The 25,371-nt window shown below is 54.7% G+C and overlaps 2 protein-coding genes across 3 annotated transcripts in view; both read right to left on the bottom strand.

The window, feature by feature from the left end:
- CACNA1S (calcium voltage-gated channel subunit alpha1 S) overlaps positions 1-22,961 on the bottom strand; it is a 68,041-nt gene extending 45,080 nt beyond the window's left edge. For both annotated transcript variants that reach the window (XM_063113624.1, XM_063113625.1), the window contains exons 1-5: positions 22,558-22,961; positions 20,666-20,771; positions 2,977-3,116; positions 1,059-1,201; positions 741-893 (exon numbers count right to left, since the gene is read on the bottom strand). In XM_063113624.1, the coding sequence (XP_062969694.1) occupies positions 741-893; positions 1,059-1,201; positions 2,977-3,116; positions 20,666-20,771; positions 22,558-22,709 (694 nt within the window). In that variant the 5' untranslated portion in view covers positions 22,710-22,961. The remainder of the gene's footprint in view (positions 1-740; positions 894-1,058; positions 1,202-2,976; positions 3,117-20,665; positions 20,772-22,557) is intronic.
- Positions 22,962-23,624: 663 nt separating this feature from the next.
- ASCL5 (achaete-scute family bHLH transcription factor 5) lies at positions 23,625-25,081 on the bottom strand. Its single transcript, XM_063115298.1, has one exon. It carries the CDS (start codon positions 25,079-25,081, stop codon positions 24,461-24,463), a length of 621 nt encoding a protein of 206 aa, XP_062971368.1. The 3' UTR covers positions 23,625-24,460.
- Between the last annotated feature and the right edge of the window lie 290 nt (positions 25,082-25,371).

Here is a 25,371-nt window from a genome sequence, read left to right as displayed (position 1 = left end):
CTAAGTATTTTTGGTTTTGGAAAATATAGTATTTTTTCTTAAAAATATATTATTTATTTTGCATGTCACGAATTTATTACTGTTCTTTAAAAATGAACTAATAAATTAATATCATGACATTTTTCTCAGTTTTCATTTCTAATACCATGAATATCAATAGATGAAACCCATACAAACACAGCCCTTTGAGTTCCTCAATAATTTGTAGGAGCATAAAGGGGTCTTGAGGCCAAAAAGTTTGAGAACTGGTGGTTTAGAAAGTTTAGCTCAAGTGTATCTGGGCCTCAATATAGGCTACTTCTGACAACCTGACAAATGACCCCTTTGGCTTGAGATCCATTCAGACTCTGCTCTGTGGGCCTCTGCTCCAGGGGCAGCCCAGATGAAAGATAAAACTATGGCTACAAGGGAAAGTACAGGTGGAAATTCAAGTTTATTTCAAGCCTGTGTCTCAGTCACAACTGGCCCAGAAAGCCTGGAAGGCACCACATTGTACGTGTGTGTTTGTGGGGTGGGGGTGGGGAGCTCGGAACAAGCCATGGCCCAGGTCCCTGCTCGCTCACTGACCCTGGCAGAGCTGTGCTTCCTTCAACTCCCCACGTCCAGGACAAAGCTATTCCCAAGGTCAGTAGGTGTGGGAGACAATGGCCCAGCCCTGGGGCTTCTTCACTGGCTGGGGTGGCCACGGAATCTGAGCTGTCCCAGGGCCTCTCTCACCTCCCAGTTCCCCGGGAGCTCACCTGTCCCAGAGAAGTAGCAAGTCTTGTGCATCTTGCCCTTGAAGAGCTCCAGCCCGATGATGGCGTAGATGATGACCATGAAGAGGACAAGCAGGGCAATGTGGAACAGGGGGAGCATAGCCTTGAAGATGGAATTGAGGACCACTTGCAGGCCTGTAGTGGGGGCAGGGAGGGAAAAGAGGGGTCACCTCTCCTCTTGGTCTCATGGCCCTCCCTCTATAAATCCTGGGAAGACTCTGGAATGCCAAGGTGGAAGGAAGACCCAGAACTGGGGATAAGGGAGGGGAGGAAGGGGTCTGCAGAGGCACTGCCACCCACTGGGCACCCCTGACACCAGCCGCAGGGGTCTGAGCACGCGGAAGGCTCGCAGGGCCTTGACGTCCAAGCCAGCGCCTTTGCTGCTCATTGGGGCTGTGTTGCTCTGGATGACATTAACCTGTTCCAGGATCACGGTGAAGACCCTAGAGTGGAGAAGAGGGAGAGGAGGGGCCCAGTGGTCAGATAAGCCACTGTCCCAGTGGTCTGGGGCCCTGTGTCCTATCTGTCCTCAGGGGACCTGTGGAGAGGTCTGGGGGGAGATGGTAGATACTTGCAACTGCTAACGTTGATGGTCTGTAACACCTGCCTGGAGAATTTTATGGAAAAGGATTCCGAGGTCATGCTCAGGCCCAGTGAAGAGTGTTGCGACCCATGTGTGATGACTACTCTGAGTGCTGAAGGGGGCACAGTTCCTGGTCTGGGGGCTAAGTATCCCCAGGGTAGGCTGAAGGCCACTGGTCTTCCCTCACTCACTGGTGACCTAGAGAAGAAAGCCCAGAGCTGGTTCTCCCTTTGGACTTTTCCTCCCGCTGTACTTTAAGCTAATGCCCTTTTATTCTCTTTCCTGCTCATCTCCTCTTCTTCTCTCAATTTAATCAAATTTCCAAATCATTATCCTTTGAAGTCCACCTCCAATCCCTTTTTCTATGAACTCTTCTGACAACAGAAACCCCTGGGACACATTGCATGGGAAACAGTGATGCACCATGTAGTATTGTTTTGTGATACTATGTTATTCTGCACGCATTTGTCTTGGCTTCCAACCAGGGCACTTCATAAAGAGCAGAGGCAGATTCACAGAATTCCTCTGTTTTCCCCATTTTGCCCCAAACAGCACTGGATAGTTAGCAGGTAACCAACACAATGGTTATCGAATTGAAGGATAGCTCAGTGGTTAAGAGCACAGCCCGTGGAGACAAGACTACCTTGGTTTGGATTCTGGCATTGCAACCAGCTAGCTGTGTGACCTTGGGCAAGTTGCTTGACTTTTCTGTGCCTTAGCTTCCTTATCCATAAAACGGGGAAAATAAGAGGATCATTGAGGAGAATTAAATGAGATTTTACACATAAAATGCACAGTAAATGCTCAGTAAATGCTGCTGTTATAATTAGGTGGTGGTTACTAAAGGTAATGTTATGGGGTGAATTGTGTCCCCTCAAAATTCATATATTAGAGCTCCAACCCTCAGTACCCAGAATGTGACTGTATTTGGAGATAAGGCCTTTAAAGAGGTGATTAAGTTAAAATGAGGTCGTTAGGGTGGGCTCTACTTCAATTTGACTGGTATACTTAAAAGAGGACATTTGGACACACAAAGAGACACTGGGGGTGCATGTACACAGAGGAAAGGCCATGTGAAGGCACAGCAAGAAGGCGGCCATCTGCAAGCCAAGAAGAGACGCCCCAGGAGAAACCAAATCTGGCAACACCATGATCTAGGACTTCCAGACTTTGGAACTGTGAGAACATAAATTTCTGTTGTTTAAGCCTCCCAGCCTGTGGAATTCTGTTATGGCAGCCTTAACAAACTAAGACAGATTACTAAATGTCCATTTTCGTGGACCCGAATAACAGGTACTCAACACAGCTCTAGAATAAATGAATAAATGACAAAGGTCGAGAAATGTATGGATACCCAGAAACTGCTGGCACCACACACACCCTTCCAATTTTGTGTAATATGAAAAGGATAAAAGAACTTACAGCGGCTAGCGGGGGAAGGGGTTCGTGACCTGCTGGGGGGGCAACGTTTCACACTCCACCAACATTGACCACACCCTGTGGGGCCGGCCTCTAGCAGAGGCTGCTCTGTGGCAGCAATGAGCACAATGCGGGGGTCCCAGCCCACCTCTGCCATGCTGGTGGCCTTGGTGGTGCAAGGATCTGACCTCCAATTCCCGCACACCCAGGTCTCACCCCAGGAAGACAATGATGAAATCCAGCACGTTCCAGCCACTGCGCAGGTAGGCATCCTGGTGGCACAGGAAGCCGTAGGCGATGATCTTCATGGCAGCTTCAATGGAGAAGACAATGAGGAAGAAATACTCCAGTTTCTCCTGTGGGAGCAAACGTGATCACACCACTCCCCTAGCACTCTGAGTGTACCCTTGATCCATTCTTGCTCTCTCCCCTCCAGCCACACTGGATTTCCTGCTGTCTCTTGGGCAGGCCTGCCTCAGGACATTTGCACCTGCTATTCCCTCTGCCTGGAACACCCCACCCCCACCTCACCACCACACACCCCTACCTTGCTAGCTCCCTCACTTCCTACAGGACTTGATTTGAGTCACCCCTTCACCAAGGCCTCCTTTGGTCACCAAGTGCAATGTGAGCCACTTCTGGCATGTCATGCCCCCTTTCCCTGCTTCATTTTGTCTTCTTAGCACTAACCCTGAGCTAAGTATCATATACATATTCTTATCTTGTTCATTATCTGTATTCCCCACTAGAATGTAAACTCCATAAAGTGTGGGATTTGGGTCAATTTTTTTCTTTACTCTACTTTCAGAGCCTAGAATTGGATGAGTAAATGTATAATCAGGGCAGCCCCCAAAATGAAGTTCCCCGAGGCGGTTTCCAGTTTGGACATCTTCCTTCTCCCACCATCCGGTGGACTGACGGCAGGAGGTGGGGTGGATTCCCACAATTCCACATGGCCCTCCCTTGCTGGTCAGGGTCTTGGCTTTTAAGTCATTTTCCTGTAACCTCCCCTGCCCATACCAACTGCTCCACACCAGCTGCCCGCAGGCAGCCACTTAAAGGGCATGAGCACTATTACACAGGGAGAGTGGACTGTGGGGTGCACGGTGTACGGGGAGGCCCCGCAGGTAACAGCTGAGGTTTCAGCTTAGTCCCACCCTGCAGGAGGCCCTTCTGACTCCTCCTGGCCCCTCCCTGCAGCCTGATCCTCTGGGTTACTCTATCCTTGGCCCAGTCACCCTTCCCCCTCCTCAGGCCCAGGCGAGAGCTATTTCTAACTGAGAAAGTAGGTCCTTTCTGTCAGGACTCCAGACTGAAACTGCTCTCCTTGCAGCCATCTGAACCCTGGCTTGGTGGCTTCCAAGAGCCTTGGTTCCCCAGGCTCCCCGCACAAGGCCAGTCTCCTGAGGGGGTGTTGATCCAGCCTGCTGCCTAGGCCAGGCTGAAGCACTGCACAGCTCCAGGAGGGGTGTGTGTGTGTGTGTGTGTGTGTGTGTGTGTGTGTGTGTGTGTGTATCAATTGGTGTCTCCTGGAGTTGTGCGACAAGGGGGTCTGTGCCCCACAATCCAGTGTGTGTGTGTGTGTGTGTGTGTGTGTGTGTGTGTGTGTGTGTGTGTGTGTGTGTGTGTGTGTGTGTGTATCAATTGGTGTCTCCTGGAGTTGTGCGACAAGGGGGTCTGTGCCCCACAATCCAGTCACCCATTACTATTAGTCCCAACACCCACCCCCATGGGAGCATGTCCTGGGACCGGGGCCTCTCCCCATCAACACTCTATGGAGGCATAACTCATTATAGATTCATGGTTCCTTTACTCTGGGCAGAGCCAGATCAGGGAACTGGCCTCCTCATTAATGAGTTGGAAGATAATTTATTTTTACTTCCAAGTGGGCGGGTGTGGAAGGCAAGAGAAGAGCTCTCCACGTGGTTCATTAACATGGATCTGGCCCCAGAAACCTCTGAGCTTGTCATTCAGAGAATTTTCCTGAAAGCATAATTTCCCCTTCCCCACAGAGGGGGAAAGTAAGGCACATATGGATGAAACTTCCTTAATTTTATCCCTAATTCCTTCCATTAATTTGTAATCCTGAAGCTTCCTCCTTCTTCCAGAAAATGATAATCTGGCGATTAAAGTGTAAAGCCACGCCGTTCTGCGAAAGGGCCTGTTGACAGGGACTTTGCTCAGCACTGGTAGGAATCGAGGGGCGGCGTGCTCCATGGAAGGGAACGGCAAAAGGAGGTCTGGGTGCCCTCCCTGCTGAGAGAAGAGGGTGTCCAAGCCATTCTCCTTGGAATCGGGTGCGTGGCCTCCCTCCTCTGCAGGGCAGGCTTCCCCAGCGTCAGGCACACCATCAAGGGAAGGGCATAAGGGAGGAGAGTGAAGTCAAGTCAGCATTTCAGTTTTCAGCTTGCTGCCACCCCAGGGGGACAGACAGGAGGACTGGCGTTGAGGGGAGGGAAAACAGGAACCAAAATAGTTGCAGTGCTCACAGGCTGGGCGGACAGCCAAGTATACCGGAGAACTGCCTGCACCTGCCACTGCCTGTCGGGCCACCGCTTGGCTCAGAGAGAGCTCGGTGGGGGCTGTGGGCCTTGAGTGGGGTCACTCAGGTCCCACAGCCCATTGGCTCCCGGGCCCAGCTCTCTTCACCATACCTCCTGCAGCCCAGCCCTGGAGTGCCTGGAATTATGACTCATTGCCGTAGGACCCCTGCATGTGCACACCGCAAGGACCCTTGCCCAGGAGGAGAGGGAAGAGGTATGTGTCCTTCCTTGTGCATAGGAACAGTGTCATCAGTGTCACACAGAGTTGGCCCTACAGCCTCTCCAGCCTGGGCTCAGGCATTCATAGAAGAATGAGGGCTATTCATTCCACAGATATTTACTAAGCTCTGGACTGGATGCCCTGGGAAAGGCCTGGCTGCCCTCCGAGATCAAAGCCGTCAACTTTCCCTAAAACACCCCACTTTACTTCAGCACCCCCTCAAGAGTCTGCCATCCGCAGATGGGAGGCAGCAAGAATAGGACATAATGGTTCTCACCAGCTCTGTTTCTTTGGGCAAGTTCCTAAGCCTCTCTGAACCTCAGCTTCCTCATTTGTAAAACTGAGACAGTGATGACTAACTACCTTGAAGAGTCAGCATGAGGTTGAAAGGGCATCTTGTAAGGATTTACCGCTGCCTGGCACGTACCAAATGCTCAGTAAATCACAGCTATGCTTATTAGACACCTGGGCCTTTGTGGAGGTCTGTTTTTTTGCCTGCACCATGTTCTAGTAGTTTCCATTGTGTTCTATTGGTTTTCACAGAGCCACTGTTTGAGGTCACATCTGTGGATGTCTCACCAGGGCTTGGCTCTGTCCTATTTTGAACTCAACATGTTCAAAACCAAACTCCTCTTCCCCCTGAACCTGCTCTTCCTCATGTGTCCCAGTCTCAGCCAGCGGCACCCAGATGCCCAAGCCAGTGCACCGGCCATCCCCATATAGGATCCGAACCCGCGGCCTCGGCGCTCCCAGCGCCACAGTCTCCTGAGTGAGCCACGGGGCTGGCCCTGGACTCTTCCCTCTTGCTCTCCTTTAAGAGACTGCCCACTAGGTCCATACCTCCTACCCCTAAAGTCTCCTGTATCCATCTCCTCCTCCCTTGTATCTATCTCCTCGTCTCCTCCAACACCACCACTGCTCTTTCTTACTCCCTTATCTGCCCCATCCCTGCTCTACATAGACCTGGCCACTTCCTTGCCTACAAGTCTGCAATGGCCCCGTACTGCTCAACAGACAACACGAACATGCTTCCCCATGGCATGCAAGGCCCTCTGTGACATGACCTCTGCTGGCCTCCCTGCTGACCCCGCCAGTTGTGTGGAATGACATCAGGTCTCCTGACTCCCAGCTACCCCCAGCCTTGTACCTTTGCTGACCCTGGCCCCTCTGCTTGGAGTGTCCCCGAAGCCCACCAGCTAAGCAGATCTCTCTTCTCTTAAGATCCTTCTGACTCCCCACAGGGAGAATAGTCCTATGGGTTCTCATTGTCCCCTGTAACACTGTGCTGTTCTTTGCTGCCTTCTGCCAAGCTGCAGCCTCCTTGAGACCAAGTTGTCCTCATGTGTATTCCTAACTGCGTGGATTTCCGGGAGTTTTTCTGCACCAAGTAGTTTTTCTGTCTCAGGAGAGGTGTGATATTTCTCCATCAACAATAGTATTTGGGTATAGGGACCAGGATGACCCTCCAAAGAAGTCTTCTCAGAGTTGCCTTTGGTGGTGGGTGAAGGGAGGTTTTGTGGTTTAAAGTGCCCCCACGCCCCACCCACTGGTGATTCTGACCATCTTCCCCCAGGGGTGTATTCCAGCTCCCCTTGCAACGAGCTGAAAATATTTGGGGCTCAGGGCTTTTGCCCTTGCTGTCCCTCTGCTTGAAATGCTCTTCCTCAGACAGCCACATGACTCACTGTCTTCTTTCTTTTGGATCCTAACTTGAATGTCACCTTGTCACTGAGACCTCCCTGATCCCCCTCCCTCACTGTCTGTCTTCTTACCTTGCTTTATTTTTCTTTTTAGCAGCTGTTAAGACTTGATTTGCTATATATTTCTTTCTTTCTTTGAACTGTCTTTCCTGACCTGAACACAAAGTCCACGAGAGCAGGGATTTTGCTTTGTCAACTGCTAAGTCACCTGCATCTAGAACAGTGCCTTCCATGTAAAAATTTGTGATTGAATGAATGAATCAGTGTGCTAGGGCCCTACTAATCAAGATGCAGCCCATGGGCTGGTGCTGGTCCCCGGACTGTTGTTACCACTCTGAGGTGAGATAATCATAGGCACTGAGTAAGCATTTGGAAAATTCAATAGCAATTTGCAGCAACTTCAAAGCATACAGGTGGACCATAGAAAAATCTGGTTTTGTCAAAGTCACATGGTGAGTTCCATGTGGCATGAGCTGTGACGTGGTCCCACACAGTAGTACCAAGTATCAGTCTACAGTAGATTGGAAATTGAAAACAACAAACTGGTCTGTCCCCACAGATCATCTGAGAAGCTCTGCTCCAGAGCACATCACACTGCCTGGCACACAGTAGATGCTCAAGGAATGTTTGCTGAATGAATGAACAGTGGAAAGTTGTGATCTCTACTACAGTATAGGTCAAAGGCAGATGCAGCCTCAGGGTCTCCGTTCCTAAGAAGGGATACTGGACCTCAGGCCTGGACACCTGAGCAGAGAGACAGTGCCTTACCCTGACTCCCTGACCTCCCGAGCTCAGGGGACAACCATGAGCCTGCCTGACTCTGTGAGCTGACAGCTCCATTACCAGCTCCCCACAAAGGCCTTTATTACCAAATGTCTCTCCACTGACAGGCCTCTCACTGGGGCTCCTGAGGCCACACTTGGCTGCAGGTAGGCCTGGTGTGTGACCTTGATCCACAGGCCTTGTACCCACTCCAGGGGCATTGGAGCTGAGCACTCCCAAAGTCCTGGGCTGAAAACAGCAGGGCTCAGACCGCACGTCCTCTCACCCTCCCACTGCCTCTATTCACAGGCTGAGTCTTCCATCTCCAAAGGTCGCTGGTCCTGACTGCTGCTCCCTCCCTGGCATGCATTGGGCTTTGAGGGAAGCTGATGGGAACTGGCTGGCTCCCCTCCGAGGATCTGCCCAGCACTGATCTGCCTGTCTGGGACCACAGAGGCAGCTGCCACCAGGCCTTCCTCCCCCACCCCTGCCCCCAGTGTGGTGGCCTGATTAGGACTCCAGTTTTCTGGGCCATCCGTGTCCTCCTTGGAGGGCTCTCGGATCTACAGAGTCCACAGAAAACCTTAATGTACTAGTCCAGAGAGGGGCCGACATAGGGTCAGAGCAGCTGTAGATGCAGAGCTCCCTGGGAAGGGGCCCAGCCACCCCATGCCTGCCCCATGGCCTGGGCCTGAAAGTCTCCTTCCCAGGGTCAAGACCGTGTGCCCTGCTCTGATACAAATCCTGCTTGTGCAGGGAGGCAACAGACTTGTATTTGTGGTTCACTCTTTAAGGCACATTTGCTTCAAGGAGGTGAAGTGGGTTTGGCTGAGGGGGAGGGAACCCCGTGTGTTTGGGGGCGCTCGGGCTCGGGGTGGAGGAGGGCTCATATGGGTGCCCCCCCACAGCCCTCCATTCTCAGGGGCCTCACAGCAAGTGCTCAGTGCAGGCTGGACAGGTACGAATTAGAAGGGACTTTTATATATTAACAACCACCCTCCTCCTGGATCCATCCGCTTTCCACTTCCTTCAGCAGACTGCAGGGCTGGGCCTCCTTGCCTCAGGAGAGGTTTGTGGCAGGCCCCCTGGCTTTGTTTTCTAAAGCATGAGCTTTGCCCCAGGGTTGGGAGTTCTCAAGGGTAGAGTTCACAGTGCCCTGAAGATGTGGCAGGGTCTGGGAAGAGGCTCTGGGACCCCGAGAAAGCAGGGTCCAGCCTTGCCAAGATTCCTGCCTCAGTAAGAGTGATGACCTCTGATATCTTGGCACCTCCTGAGACCCAGGGCCTGGGCACAAGCCCCAGGCAGGCGAGATAACCACAGCTGAAGTTCTCTCCACCCCAGAGGGATATGGGCTCGGAACACAAATAAAGTTGGTTTACAGCAAAACCAAGACATTCTTGCACACGTCAGTTGTGGACTGGGGTTTGGTCCTGCTCCGCTATTTCTCCTATTTCACAGCTGAGGAAAGTGAGGCTTGGAGGAGAAGCGAGGAGCCCGAGGCTCGGGGGCCCCCATGCCACCTGTGTGACTGGGTCTGGGGCTTTTCTGGTAGCGCCAGCCTGATGTGCTGGCGCTGCAGCCACACCGCTCACCGGGTGTCCAGGGCCCTGGCATCCCCATGACCACCTCAGCCTCCAGGTTTGGAAAATGACCCGTTGAGGAGTGAGGGAGGTGGCTATAGTTAGCCTGATGAATGCTCACCCAAATAGACGGATCTGAGTGGGTCTCTCTTGCCAGTCTGCCTCCTCAGTGGGGGCTTCCTTCCCTCTCCCAGTGCCACATGAGGGACCAAGCTCCCTCAGGTCTAGGTGGGCCAGACATGCCAGGGAGACAATGGGGCAGAGAGTCCCAGAAGGGGTCGGTATACTTGGGGCCAATGACAGAGGAGAGGGGAAAGCAGAGTGCCCAGCCTGGGAGCGGGCGGGGGACCAGTACTGTCGGGTGATCAAGATAATGACAACTAAGCTTTATTAAGCACCCATTTACGTGTGTGCCAGGCCCTATTCTAGCCACACGCATACATTTAATCCGCAGCAAAACCCTCTGCAGTAGCTACTCTCACCCCCATTTTACAGATGAGGAAACTGAAGCAATATCTCCAGGATCACACAGCCACCAAGTGGCAGAGCCATAATATATACCCAAACAGTTTGATATCAGATGCCATGGTCTCCACCACCACGCCATGCTGGGGAGGGAGAGCAATGGCATGCCTGGAACATCCAGACGCGTTTGTCAGATCCTGCCCCCAACCCACGCCAGGGTCTGTCCTTGCCTCTCCCCCACCCCCAGGCCCGGGCTCGGTGTGACTTTGGCTGTGGGCTGTCAGTGCTCGGAGGGCAGAGGAGAGCCATGGCCATTTATCAAGCAGCTCCTGTGTGCCGGGCTGGACATGAGGTCATTATTCTCATCAATATAACAGTCCTCCTAAAAGGGTAGATATTGTGGTTACCTGTTCACAGGTGAGGTAACGGGGGCCAGAGAGTCTAGGAAGCTGCCCACCAAAGTCTAGACTGGAAGCAGGTTTGTTTGACTTGAAAACCCCATGCTTTTCCCACGACTTCTCCTGGAGACTGCACAGCGTGGCCAAAGTGCCCAGGGTTTCTTCCATGGCCTCTGTTGTTCAGCTATTGCCTTGTCCCTAGCCCCTTGCCCTGGGGTCAGGGCGTGTGGGGGTGGGAGGCGATGCTAATTCTCTCAGTGGGGAGAGGGCAGGCTCCCAGGTGGGGCTGAAAGGTGGGTTTTCGTTTCATTTTGACAGGCCCTGGTTGACCACCATCTTTTCTTTGTATGGTAGCCCAGGCTTGGACTGCCTCATGCCCTGCAGGTCTCAAATCTCTGAAGGTCAAGGCCAGAGCTGGGGTACTTTTGAGGCCCCCGCCTCCCCAGATGGTGAGGTGGAGCAGGCTGCTGGCCGCAGGAGCCTGAGGGCACATTCCAGACCCTATAAAAAGACAAATGCCCTGGCTGCCAGAGGCTTAAGCTCCAGCCTCATAGAGGACACTGAGCAGGAATTTGAACCCCAGGAATGTAACGGGCCCGGCCAGTCGGCTGATGCCTGAGGGGCGGGGTGGGCGGCCACTCTGGAGCCAAGGAGGGGCTGAATGGGCCGCAGCCCTGCCGCCCCACCCTGCCCTGCCCCACACAGCAGCAGGCAGTGCCTCCTTGATGGGTCTTAAGAAAAATTACCAGACCTTTGAAATAAGGCAAAGGGAGGAGACCGCATCTTTGTAATGTCATGTTGGAGCATTTTAAAACAGGCCTGGCTAGACATTATTTAATTATCTAGGGCGGGGTTCCTCAACCTCAGCCCTATTACTATTTGGGCTGGATAATTCTTTGTTGGTGAGAAGGGGTCTGTCCTGTGTATTGCAGGATGCTTAGCAGCATCCCTGGTCTACCCCACTGGATACTAGTAGCACACATCCCTGACACCCCCACAAATGCAAACATTGCCAAATGTCCCCCGAGGGACAGAACTACTCCCTCCTCTCCCTCCCTTGAAAATCACTGACCTAGTGGAATGTACCTTTGTTTAACTCTCACTATTCTATCTTACAGGTATACAAATGATCTCTGCCAATGACAGACGACCCCAATGGTTCCAGTTTTATATAGCCCTGTAGGACATTAACCAGATGGGTCTCTAACTTGACAATCCGATCCCCCGTCATTCTTTTGCCTATATCATCTAACTTCTGTTCCTCTAACTCTCTTTGAACCAGGTTTGCCCCCCTGCTTGTTCTCTTATGAGTCAAATTAATCTTTGACATGTGTTCCTTCTATATTTTAATCAGTCATGTTTTTACGTTTCGAAAATCATACATTGACAAGGATTGCTTTGAGGATGAAATGAGATAATGTAGTGAAAGCAATCCATTTCTAGTCTACGCCTGACAATTCGTAACTCTGATCCTTGCTGCTGCTTTTCCACTTCGGTCCCCTCAGGCTGGCCAAGGCTGGAATAGTGACCCTCCCAAAGTTCTCCTTTAACTCAGTCGGGGTCCCCCCTAGGAGCAAAACCTTGAGGACTAAGAAGGATTTCAAGGGGCAGAGCTAGCTTTGGAGAGCCTGGGACTGGGCTGGGAGGCAGGGTCTGGGTTCTGGTCTTGGCTTCCAACTGCATGTGGATGTCTCGCTGCCTCCATTGACCCAGTGGTGGCTCAGTGTCTGTTCCATCCTCCAACTTCTCCCACAAACGGCGTCACTCTGTGACTCCCCTCCCAGCCTCCACTCTCATGGGAGAATGCTGGAGGAGGCTGTGTCAGGCACAGGCTCTCCAAGCCTAAGGCATATGTCTCTCTTAGGCCAGGGCAGTCCTGCCTGGAGGCTGCGGCTGGGAGTTCTGAGGGTCCATTCTGGCCTGGGCAGGCAGCAACAACACAACCAGGAGAAAGCAGGATTATGGTGAGGGGCCAGGGTCTCCTGTATCACCTCCCAGGGAAGCAAAGATCGCCATCTTTGTCTTTCCTTTTCTGATGTCCGGAAAGCCACACCAAGATGCCCAATAAAGGGTGCAAGCCTTCCCATATAGCTGACCAGGCATGTGCAGTGACTAAACTTCTCTGTGCCTCAGTTTACTCATCTGTACAAATGAGAAAAATAATAGTACCTGTCTTGTGAGCATTAAATGTGGTAATATACATAAAGCATGAGCACAGTGCCTGAGACAGTGCAAGTACTCAACAAATATTGGTTGCTGTTGTTAATGATGATGATGATGACTCGCTGGAAGACGGGGAGGGGTGACCAGGAAAGCCAGACATTCAGATAAGTTGGGTGTTTCAAGGAGAGAAGATGAAGGGTTAAAGAGAAATCAGGGACAGACAGTGGGTGGGGTAAAGAGGAATTTTTTTTATCTGAAATAATCCTTTGCCATAGCTGTTGGGGGTTATACCCGTTGAATGCAGAACAACCCAGGGGTCTCTGTGACCAGAGGCTTTGTGGCTGGGGAGCTCACTCTGAGGTACAGTGGGACCTGCGTGATAAAATTTCCTCGTGTTAAACTGATCAAATTAACAGGTAGCAATAGAAGCATGCTGTTTAGAGATAAAGAAGTAAATTCCAAGAGAGTCAACCTAAAGAGTTGAAGGTAGTTACTTATAGCATACAGGATATTGGATGGAAGGGAGCGAAGTTTTTATATAAGAAACTCGATACTTGAAACTCGATTTAATTCTTTAAGTCGTGGGCATGCTTAACTTTTATAATTTTTTCTAGAATAAAACTAATTTTAAGAAAAAGCAAGGTGACAAAGTTACCAAAAAGATTTGGAAAGATGAGGGGAAATGTATGGATAGAGGAATGGAAGGGAGAGGAGAGGAGGAAGAGGAGCAGGAGGACGGGGAGGGAGGGGGAGAGGAGGAAGAGGAGCAGGAGGACGGGGAGGGAGGGGGAGAGGAGGAAGAGGAGCAGGAGACGGTGAGGGAGGGGAGAGGAGGAAGAGGAGCAGGAGGACGGAGAGGGAGGGGGAGGAGGAAGAGGAGCAGGAGGACGGGGAGGGAGGGGAGAGGAGGAAGAGGAGCAGGAGGAGGGGGAGGGAGGGGAGAGGAGGAAGAGGTGCGGGAGGACGGGGAGGGAGGGGAGAGGAGGACGAAGAGGAGCAGGAGGACAGGAGGGAGGGGAGAGGAGGAAGAGGAGCAGGAGACTGGGAGGGAGGGGAGAGGAGGAAGAGGTGTGGGAGGACGGAGAGGGAGGGGAGAGGAGGAAGAGGTGTGGGAGGACGGAGAGGGAGGGGAGAGGAGGAAGTGGAGCAGGAGGACGGGAGGGAGGGGAGAGGAGGAAGAGGAGCAGGAGACGGGGAGGGAGGGGAGAGGAGGAAGAGGTGTGGGAGGACGGAGAGGGAGGGGAGAGGAGGAAGTGGAGCAGGAGGACGGGAGGGAGGGGGGAGGAGGAAGAGGCGCAGGAGGACGGGGAGGGAGGGGAGAGGAGGAAGAGGAGCAGGAGGACGGGAGGGAGGGGAGAGGAGGACGAAGAGGAGCAGGAGGACGGGGAGGGAGGGGAGAGGAGGAAGAGGAGCAGGAGGACGGGAGGGAGGGGAGAGGAGGACGAAGAGGAGCAGGAGGACGGGAGGAAGGGGAGAGGAGGAAGAGGAGCAGGAGGACAAGAGGGAGGGGAGAGGAGGACGAAGAGGAGCAGGAGGACGGGAGGGAGGGGAGAGGAGGAAGAGGAGCAGGAGGACGGGGAGGGAGGGGGAGGAGGAAGAGGAGCAGGAGGACGGGAGGGAGGGGAGAGGAGGACGAAGAGGAGCAGGAGGACGGGAGGGAGGGGAGAGGAGGAAGAGGAGCAGGAGGACGGGGAGGGAGGGGAGAGGAGGAAGAGGAGCAGGAGGACGGGAGGGAGGGGAGAGGAGGAAGAGGAGCAGGAGGACGGGGAGGGAGGGGAGAGGAGGAAGAGGAGCAGGGGGGTGGGGAAGGAGGGGAGAGGTGGAAGAGGAGCAGGAGGACGGGAGGGAGGGGAGAGGAGGACGAAGAGGAGCAGGAGGACGGGAGGGAGGGGAGAGGAGGACAAAGAGGAGCAGGAGGACGGGAGGGAGGGGAGAGGAGGACGAAGAGGAGCAGGAGGACGGGAGGGAGGGGAGAGGAGGACAAAGAGGAGCAGGAGGACGAGGAGGGAGGGGAGAGGAGGAAGAGGAGCAGGAGGACGGGAGGGAGGGGGGAGGAGGAAGAGGCGCAGGAGGACGGGGAGGGAGGGGAGAGGAGGAAGAGGAGCAGGAGGACGGGAGGGAGGGGTGAGGAGGAAGAGGAGCAGGAGGACGGGGAGGGAGGGGAGAGGAGGACAAAGAGGAGCAGGAGGACGGGGAGGGAGGGGAGAGGAGGAAGAGGAGCAGGAGGACGGGAGGGAGGGGGGGAGGAAGAGGCGCAGGAGGACGGGGAGGGAGGGGAGAGGAGGAAGAGGAGCAGGAGGACGGGAGGGAGGGGGGAGGAGGAAGAGGAGCAGGAGGACGGGGAGGGAGGGGAGAGGAGGACGAAGAGGCGCAGGAGGACGGGGAGGGAGGGGAGAGGAGGAAGAGGAGCAGGAGGACGGGGATGGAGGGGGGAGGAGGACGAAGAGGAGCAAGAGGACGAGAGGGATGGGGAGGAGGAAGAGGCGCAGGAGGACGGGGAGGGAGTGGGGAGGAGGAAGAAGAGCAGGAGGTCGGGGAGGGAGGGGAGAGGAGGAAGAGGAGCAGGAGGACGGGAGGGAGGGGAGAGGAGGAAGAAGAGCAGGAGGTGTGGGAGGGAGGGGGAGGAGGGAGAGGCGCAGGAGGACGGGGAGGGAGTGGGGAGGAGGAAGAGGAGCAGGAGGACGGGAGGGAGGGGAGAGGAGGAAGAGGAGCAGGAGGACGGGGAGGGAGGGGAGAGGAGGAAGAGGAGCAGGAGGACGGGGAGGTAGGGGAGAGGAGGAAGAGGAGAAGGAGGGCGGGGAGGGAGGGGAGAGGAGGACGAAGAGGAGCAGGAGGACGAGGAGGGAGGGGGAGGAGGAAGAGGCGGAAGAGGACGGGGAGGGAGGGGGAGGATGAAGAGGAGCAGGAGGAGGGGGATGGAGGGGGAGGAGGAAGAGGAGCAGAAGGAGGGGAGGGAGGGGGGAGGAGGAAGAGGAACAGGAGGAGGGGGAGGGAGGGGGGAGGAGGAAGAGGCGCAGGAGGACAGGGAGGGAGGGGGGAGGAGGAAGAGGAGCAGGAGGAGGTGGAGGGAGGGGGAGGAGGAAGAGGAGCAGGAGGAGGTGGAGGGAGGGGGAGGAAGAAGAGGAGCAGGAGGAGGGGAGGGAGGGGGGAGGAGGAAGAGGAGCAGGAGGACGGGGAGGGAGGGGAGAGGAGGAAGTGGCGCAGGAGTATGGGGCAGTCCCCGGGTCACTGGCGGGGTGAACTGCTCCAAGTGTCAGTCAACCGGTGGTTTGGAAAGAGAATTTTCTTAGCTCTTGATCAGTTCTAGAAGTTATTTCATGTCTTTCTTTAATATGAAGAAAACAACAAATAAAATAATCAGGAAGGTAAATTTCAGGCTTAAGAAGTGTTCCAAGAGACTCCTAAAACAAGATTGTTTAATAAACTTTTATCCAAAAATAAAGCTCCTTAAGTTGATAGATAATGCACAGCAACTTAGAAAGTCCCATCTCCTCCAGTACCTCCTCTCAAGTATACAGTACTGTTCTCATTTTACAAACGAGGGCACGGAGGGAACAGAGAAGTTAAATAACTTGTCCAAGATCACACAGCTAGTGTGAGTGGGCCTGGACTCAAAAGCAGAGGTTCTAGCTCCAGAATCCATTTTCCTTTTTTTCTTCTTTTTTTTTTTTTTTTAAAAAAAGATGACCTGTAAAGGGATCTTAACCCTTTTGACTTGGTGTTGTCAGCACCACGCTCTCCCAAGCGAGCCACAGGCTGGCCCCAGAATCCATTTTCTTAACCGTCATGACATGATGCTTCTCTAACCTGGCTGATTTCTCCCTCCGTTGCGATCACACACAGCTGGCCGGGCATCAGCATCCCGGGTCCTCTCTTGCCACCCTCTGACCCACTGTGTGTTTCTGAAACCCCTTGCTCTCTTCAGGCCTCAATTTCCTCTTCTGTTCATGGAGGGCCATAGGCTTCCGCACTGACATAGGCAGAGTCAGAGAGGGACCCCCAATCCCAGGAAATCCAGGGGTCCAAGTCCATTACCCTCAGCAGGTGCTGGGGGGAAGGAGATGGAGAGCAGGAGAGAGCTCCTGGAGGGGACTTCCTAGGGGAGCTTGTTCCCACAGGTGGGTGTCAGGGGCCTCCACCCACAATCCAGGGTGCCAACCCCCCCGATTCTGCTTGCACACAAGGCAACCGCAGGACACCTTTCCTGCCCCCAGCCATCCCTGCTCTTTACCACCCCAGCCAGTCTAGCATGTGAGGAAACCTCGGTCATAAGATGCTCAGAACTACAAATCCAACTGCCTGGTCAGTGGCACAGGCCCCTGTATCTCAACACTTCTAAAGCGGAATTTACCGTATTCCTCCTCCTGCCCCACCTGCTCCTCCTCCATGCTGCCGTCTTTGTAAGTGATGCCACCATCTGCTCTGTCCCCCACTCTGAAACCCAAGTGTCATCTGTGCCTTCACCCCACCCCGTACCTCTGTCTTCACGTCAAGTCAGTCACCAAGTCCCATTGATTCCACCTCATATATCTCTCTCAACATCGTCCTCTTGTCCTTCTCTACCATGTCCAGCGCTTTATCTCCTGGCTCCATTTCCTGCCTGGACAACTTCGTGGCCTCCCCACCCCTCTTCACTTCTCGCCTCATGCCACTCCACCCCAATCCACACTGTACGTGGTGTCCCGAGGGCTTTCTCCACCTCCCAGCCTGACCTCTTGCGCCTCCAGCCCTTTGCTCACGTGGCTCCCTCACCTAGAACTCTCTTCCTGCCCTGCCCTTCTACGATGCTCTCCTTCATGCCCTGACCCCTCATCCAGGACGAGCTATGTCATTGGGGGACCCATGAAAGTGAAAATGTGGGACCCCTTGTTTAGAAAGTAGGAAATAAGTGCTGTTACATGTACTCAAACATAAAGCTTTTTGCTTCCTTTCACGGTCTCTTTCTCAGCCCACCGTGATGTATTTTTATTGCCTACTTATCACTGTACAGGTAAGTGCAGACCATCACAGGTACGTTTCCTCCGAACTCCCTCCCTCTCACCATTTGACAGTCCGTGCTGGAGGCAGAGGAGAGGAGCCAGGCATGTCCCCTTCGCACAGAGCTGCTGCCTCGACCCACAGTGGACAGGCAACACCCAAGGGTATCACAACCTCCACTCCAGGAGACCCTGAGTACATGGATGGGGGATGGGCCTTAGAGGCGCAACCTCACAGAGTCACCCAGTGAATGGGCTGTGGCATTGTCAGCTCAGAGTGGAGACAACCACAGCCATGCTCTTCCCTGAGACACCTGAGCCACCAAAGGGCGCATGTACCCACCCCGACTCTCTCCACTCCTGCAGGCCCCTGCCAGGTGGCCCAGGGCACCAGGGGCACAGAATTGAGCTGAGAGCCTGTCCTTTGAGGCAGGGAGGTGGCAGAAGGCAGGACCTCGTGTGAGCCAAGTCTCCAAACCCCTGATGCATGTGCCGTTGTCCCAACGGACTTCCCTTCCAAAATGTAAATCCAAATGTTAATGAAAATTTCAATACTACGATCACAGAGCATTAAACCCCAGTCCTCAACTTTTGGGTCTCAGACTAAACACCCAATCCTTTGGGAAGCCCCCTGACTCCAAGACTAGCTTAGGTTCTCTTCCAGTAGGCTATTATCGTGTTCCCAAACCTTTCCATTTCCCATTTAATTTTAACTACTTGTTTAATTGGTTGGTTTAATTGTAATTACTTATTTAATTGATTTAATTAATTAAGCTCTGTGAAGATGAAGCTATGTCTAGTTGATAAATATCCCCACTACGTGCCAGGCATATAATAGGCACGAAATACATATTCATTAAATAAATGAGAAAGCAAACGCAGAATTGGTCCTTAGGACTCTCTCTTAAGAAACTATGGGTTATTCTGGATGACTGGAAGGTCCCCAACTTTCTCAGAGACCTCCAAAGCAGCCAGTAGGGTAGGAGAGAGTTAAATACCTCTCTCCCTTCCCTCTTGCTGGGTTTCGTGGAGATGAGCACACAACGGACAAGCAGGAGGAGGAGGCCTTAGCTACGAGCTGGCTGTGTGACCTCAAGTGTCACTGGCTCTCTCTGGGCTTGCCAGCAAAGGAAGGGGACAGATGAGGCTCCCTCACTGATCACTCATACTCCATCAAACTCTGACATGCTGGGGGACATTGGCTGTTTTACAAAGGTTTCTGGTCAGGTTTCCCTCTCCCAGAGAACTCATAATCCTGTTTCTGTGAGCTCTCGATTGAACCCGAGGCTTTGCAACCCCAGACCACAAACTAAAGGAAAACACGCAGGACCACGTGAAAAATTTAAGGCAGCCATTTTGTTTCAAGGTGGAAGACGATTAACCACTAAAGTATAATTTAACAACCTCCGAGGAGGGCAGAGTTTCTTGCAGAAGTAGTCAACTTCTTAAGGAGTGCAAACGGAACTGAGACCCTAAGATATGAAATCCTGAAGAGTAGGGTGGACCCAGATCCCTCCCTATGTTCAGGGACACAGAGAACTAAGCCTGCTGTGCAGAAGGCCCAGGCCCCACGAACCAAATTCCCTGCCGGCATGAGTTACACTGGCCTGCCCTCATTTAATCCCACCCTCCTGCCACACTGAGGAGCTCAGAGTTTTTTCCATTCCTAGCAAGCACACATTTAGAATCCCAGCTTCTCACCAACTCAAGATAGATTCCCATGGAAACCAGCATAAAGGAGAGGCAGCGATAAATACCTTTCTTTCAGGCCCTGGATGCATGCTAATAGGCCTCTTTCCTCCCCAGCCCTGTGGTTTACGTGCAGGAAAAAGCCCTGTTGAAATGGTGGGTCAATTGTCCTGTCCCCTAGGAAGCCTGGGCAGTAAATGTCTGAGGCCACTGTTTCTAGAAGTCCTCATGCTGTCACCACCTTGGCAGGTTCTAAAGTCAAAGAGACATGAGTGTGAGGCCCTGACAGAAGACTTAGAGGTGGGGTGATTATGGGCAAGGTACCTAAACTCTCTGAGCCTCAGTTTCCTTGTCTTTTAGGTGGATCTAATAATGTTATTTACCCCACAGGGATAGTTTTGGGGATTAAATAATATAATAATGTAAAGTATTTAGCATAGAGCCTGCCATATAATAAGCTCTTGATAAATGTTAACAACTTTTATCATTAACTAACTACTGGTTAAGTCTCTTCACCTCTCCAGACCTCAGTTTTCTTCTTATTCATAAAACAGAGTGAGGCGGGGAGGAGGGAGAACAACCTAATTCTCGAAAATCCCCTCCGGCTCTGGCATTTTATGGTTCCATGCATGTGCTATTGGCGAAAGGGTGAGGAGAAAGTGGTATTTTCAGATTCCTAGACCAAACTCTCCCATGCAGGCAAGCTCAATGGAAGCAAGTTTCTTATGGATTACATCCAGGGAAGGAAATAAGCATCCAGCCTCTCGTTCACTAGCTGAGTTTACTAAGCCTCAGTTTCCACCTCTGTCAAACAGGGCTACTTTACGGGGTTGTCGTGAGGATTAAATGAGTTTACTCTTGTACGGTGCTTAGCACAGTGCCTGGGCACAATGAGCATAGGCATCTCTCGGTATCCACAAGGCTCCAAGAGCCCCCTCAGATACCAAAATCTGAGGATGGTCAAGTCCCTGATATAAAATAGTGCGGTATTTGCGTGTAACCTATGCACATCCTCCCATATACTTCAAGTCATCTCTAGATTACTTATAATACCAAATACAGTGTAAGTGCTATGTAAATAGTTGTCATACTATATATTTTTAATTTGTGTATTTTTTATTGTTTGTTCCCCCCAATATTTTCGATCTGTTGGTTGAATCTGAGGGGCTGGCTGTACTAGCTCAATGCTGGCAATAATGTTACAGAGTCTGGAATACTCAGTTTTACCCTGAAAAGCTGCTGAGCCATGCAGTCAGCCCTGCAGGTGGTTGGGAAGGCAGCGTCTGCATCCTCAGGGAGTTGAATCACCAGCACCATCCACCAGAACAGAGTCCACCAGGCTGGGCGTGGGGGCTCCCCCAGCCTGGATCTGCAGGCCCAAGGGAAGGGGATGGGGTCACCTATCTTACCAGACCGAGGTTCAGAGAGTTGTTGTCATCTTCAGGCATGGGCAGGTACATGGCCAGGGCCACACAGTTGGCAAAGATGGTGAGCAAGATGATCGTCTCGAAGGGTCTGGTGCCAGGGTTAAGGAGAGGCCCTGAGTGAGGCGTGGGATTTGCAGGGTTAAGAGGACGAGAGCACCAAGGATCAGTCTGGACTGTGGCTATTCTGCCAGGCTGACGGGCAGGCTCTTGGGGACTCTGCCCATGCTGCTCCTTCCCTGATCTCCTGCAGGGTAAAGAAGGGGCCAGGTTCCCAGCTGGGGACCTGACTCCCTCTCCTCGGGAACAGGTAACTTCTGCTTGGACTCTTTAGGACAGCAAAGGTCTGGTACTGGCTGAGGGCTACTCAGCTTTACAGGCCGGGGGGTCTTACCACTGCTCCACTCTAAGTGCCTGCCTAGCCCTCTCCCCTACCTGCCCCCAAGGAGCCATGACTTTCTGAGATTCCTGTCAGACAACCTGCAGGGACTCACCCAGAGAAATGCCGAGGGGCATGAGGTACTGATGCAGATTAGGGCTCAGTACCCACAGGACAGGACTGGGTACGAGGGAAGATGCGGAGATGAAACCCGAATTTCCAGAGCTGTGCATGCATGTTGGAGGACACATGCTCACACCCCTCACATGTCACCCCTCCCAGACACCCCCCCCAGCCCACGGCCATTTCCAGAGGGCACCCCAGGCCCATGTCTTCCTTGACTTGCTGACCCATTAGAAAGCCAGTGTGGAGGGAGTTAGGGAGAGAAAGGGAGAGAGAGGGTGAGTTGTCTGTGTGCCCTGTGGGAGGGGGTGAGGAGACATACTATGTAGATGGGCTTCATTGAAAACTCCCCATTCCTTTCCCAGCAACCTCCAGTATTTGAGAAGAGAGGAGGGCTGCAGGGACAGAGGGCTAGGAGGGGAGCAAAGGAGGGAGGCCAGGGAGAAGCCACTGGGTGAACCTGATCAGACAGGAGACAGACAGGGAAGGGGAGGCCCCAGAGGGTTGCATGTGGCTTGGCTGCACGCAGCTGTGGGGAGCAGGCTGACCCTCACCCCAACGGTCTCCACTTGGTCCATGTTTCTCTTGTCCTTCCAGTTATCCCTCAGCCTCCTTCTAGGGAACAGCTGGTGGGAGCCCAGTCTTCCAGAACCCTTCAGAAATATTTCAAATATTCCTGACCTCTCTCTCAGGACCACAGGGCACAGGCCTCCCCTCCTCTGTAGCTCCTTCCTCCCTTCCCCAAATAACCAAGATATTTTCATCATTCTTTCTCCCAGAGCTATTGCAAACAAGGAAAGGGTTTTGAAGTCCCTGGCCCACCCTAGGGACAGGCCTTCCAGCCATTTCTCCCCCAGCTTCGCCCCCAGCTGGGACTGGCCCTGGGGAAGGCTGTCTCTTTCACTTTCACCCGCCCATGGGGGGGGGGGGGGGGAGGATTTTCTCCAAGACGCCACCACTTCATTTTTTCTTGCCTCCGTCCTACTCCAAAATGAGACTGCTGCCTCAAAAACCTGAGTGGTAGCCCACAATCATGTGGATTTGGGCTCACGTGGGAACAGTCCCCGTGAAACAAGCCCCTTCCATGGAGGGTCAGTAGGCATCTCTGGCTATCACTCAGGACGTAGGTCACTCACTCAGACCCCAGGAAGCCCCACCGATTCCTCCTCCTCCTCCACTTCCTCCTCTTCCTCCTCTTCCTCCTCCTCCTCCTCCTCCCCCCACTTAGTTGAGGACTTCCTTCCCCAAGGTTCGCCCCATTGTCAAGTCCTTGGCCTCCCTGGCCCTCAAAGTTTGGCTTTGTGGCAGCCCCCTTCCCCACACCCCTACTCCGCATCCTTCCCCCAGCTCCCACTGCCTGGACCCTGAAGGATACTTCCATTCCACGATGCTGATGCAGGCCTTCCTCAGGGGGTTCTGGAGGGTCAGACAGAACAAAGCCCGGGGCGGCCTTGGCAGAATCTCTGGAACAGGCTTCTTGGGCTGTTTCTTCTTCAGGCCCTCGTCCTGGGGCGAGGACGGCTCCATGGCTTCCCCGGCAACCTCACTTTCCCCTGCTCCCCCACCCCACTGTCCTCTCTACCCTGCGTCCCCTATGCCCCCGCCTTGGGGACTGGGCCGGCTGGGCTTGCTCTGCTGAGCCAGCCTGGGGCAGGGGCGGGAGCGGGGGTGGGAGGATTGCTCTCCCTGCTCCGAGCGAGTAAAATTAGCCTCCACTCAGCTCCTCACTGCCCAGCTTGAGTTCCCGAGGCCAGGCAGCTGTCGTTCCATCCAGCTCAGCCAGTGACATCCCGATCTGTCCCCCAAGGAGGGTGGGGAGTGGAGGGAGGAACTTATGCACAGGCCTGGGACAGGACAGGATGGAAGGCTTCCAGGCTGGGGCAACAGAGTTCAGGAAGGGGCAGCATATGATATGGAGCCTCAGACTCCACACTGGCCTCCCTCATGCCAAGATTAGATTTCTTCCTCCCCAGCCCGACGACTGCCCAGAGAAGGTGCTGGGCAGCCTGACTCAGCACAGCTCCACAGCACCCGCACCCAGCTCAGTACCTGCAGCAATCAGGCCAAGACCCCGCCTCCATGTGTACCCCCTGTAGGGAAACAGTGAACTCCTCCCCGCCGGGGTGGAAGGCTCCCAGAACATACCTGAAAGTGCACACCTCTGGCATAGCACCTGTCACACTGTGCAGTGACCAGCTGACGCTTTGTATCTTTCTCACCTGCCCGCTCCCACCCCTAACTGCAAGAGTTGTTTTATCTCTGCGGCCCTGGCCCCTACTCCGCACAGTCCCTGGCATATACTAAGCTCTCTGCAAATGTTAGTTGAATGCATGAGCTAACACAACTCCCCACACACCAGCAACAAGTGCTCTGGGCTGGGAGTGGGGATGAGAAAGGGACTCCAGGGTGGGTGAGGGTTGACAGTGATCTGGGAATCACAAAACTCAACAATCCTTTTATTTAGCCATTTGGTGCAAACACAGAGCCAATGTACCCGGGTGGACCCCTCCTCTCCACCCCCCCACCCCACCCCCACCCCGGCTCACAGTCTGAAGGAGAAAAACACAATCGTCACTCTGCCCGCGGGGGTGGGGGTGGGGGTGGGGGAAGTGGGGGCGAGAGGCCACCCTGAGGGGCGGCGGGGAGTGGTCAGGGAAGCCAGAGAGCTCCACCAGTGCACACACACCGGCCTTTCCGTCGGTCGGTCGCTCTGGGCTGAGTGCAAGCAGCAGTCTGGCCTCCCATCCTCCCTCTGGCATCCTCTCTCCAGGAGCAAGAGAGCTCCCAACGAGGTCGCTAGTATTTGAGGCCATCTTGTGGACAGCCAGGGGGTGGCGCATCCGAATCAAGTCCGGCTCGTCCCCGGGGACTCGCAGAGACAGGGCTGCGCCTGCAGCTTCGGAGGACGGAGCAGAGCCCCAGCGCCAGGCCGGGCTCCGACTCTCCCCAAGCCGAGGCTGAGGCAGAGCGAGAGCCAGACCCAGGGATGACGTCCTCGGTTGTCCCTGCAGCCTGGAGAGGACTCCGCGCGCGGCTGGAGCTGTCCCGGGCCCTGCCCCTCACTGCACCCTCGCGGCTCCTCGGTCTCGATCGCGCCTCTCGGACCCCCTGCCCCAAGCTGGTGGGGGAGGCGGGGGGTCGCAGTCGCCGGAGCGCCGCGGACCTCCAGGTGTCAGGGGCCTGCGCCGCGCCACGGGTGACCCAGCAGCCCCCACGCTGCTCCCGAGAGTGGGACGGGGTCTGCAGGTCCCCCAGGCCTGGGGCGGCCACAGGCCCGATCAGTGGCTGGATTCCTCCGACTCAAAGAAAGGCGAGGGGGAGAAGCAGGAGGACTCGGACGACTCGGGCACCAGGGAGGGGGGCGCCCGGGCCTGGCCGTCGCCGGCGCAGTCGGGCCGGGAGGCGGCGGGCGGCGCGGGGGCGGCCCCGGCGCCGGGGAGGCTGCGGGGCGCGGGGGGCGCCGCGCCGTCCGGGGCGGCGCCGAGCAGCTCCTGCAGGTACTTGATGTAGCGGATGGCGGCGCGCAGCGTCTCCACCTTGCTCAGCCGCTTCTCGGCCAGCGCGCCGGGGAGGTGACCGCGGAGGCGGGCGTAGCCCTCGTTGACGCACTTGACGCGCTGGCGCTCGCGCTCGTTGCGCTTCTGGATGAAGGCGGGCTCGAAGGGGTAGTCGTACACCCCGAAGGCGCCGGGGAAGGGCACGTAGGGGAACACCCCCGCGTACGGGTCGTAGTAGGGCGACTCCGCGTGGCCCGGGTACAGCAGGAAGGGCACGTTGCCCAGGGGCTCGGCGGGGGACAGGGGCGCCTGCCGGGGGGCGCCCACGACGCCCAGCTGCATGCAGCTCGGGGGTCCCACGGGCCTGCAGTCCACCAGGGCCCGGCAGAAGTTATTGTTCATGGTGCCGCGCGGAGCTGGACCCGGAGCGAGACCCACACCCAATGGCCCCTGCTCGGGGTCTGCGCGGCGCTGACCACGAGGGCAAGTCTCATCGCCAGCAGCGGCTCCGGGTACCAGGATGGCTAGGGCCTCTTTCCACCCTGTGCGGTGGCTTCCGAGGAGTGTGGCCCCACGCAGGGGCTCGGGGGCACCTTCTCGAAGCCAGCCCGTGGCGCCGCGGGACTTCGAGGGCCCTGGCCTCCTCCACGGCGCCCATGGGCAGGCGGAGCACCGGATCTAAGCCCCCCGAC

The sequence above is a fragment of the Cynocephalus volans genome, chromosome 11 (assembly GCF_027409185.1).
Source record: "Cynocephalus volans isolate mCynVol1 chromosome 11, mCynVol1.pri, whole genome shotgun sequence".
Classification (NCBI taxonomy): Eukaryota; Metazoa; Chordata; class Mammalia; order Dermoptera; family Cynocephalidae; genus Cynocephalus; species Cynocephalus volans.
The sequence above is the reverse complement of the archived record's forward strand: the minus strand, read 5'-3'. Positions and strand labels throughout refer to the sequence as shown.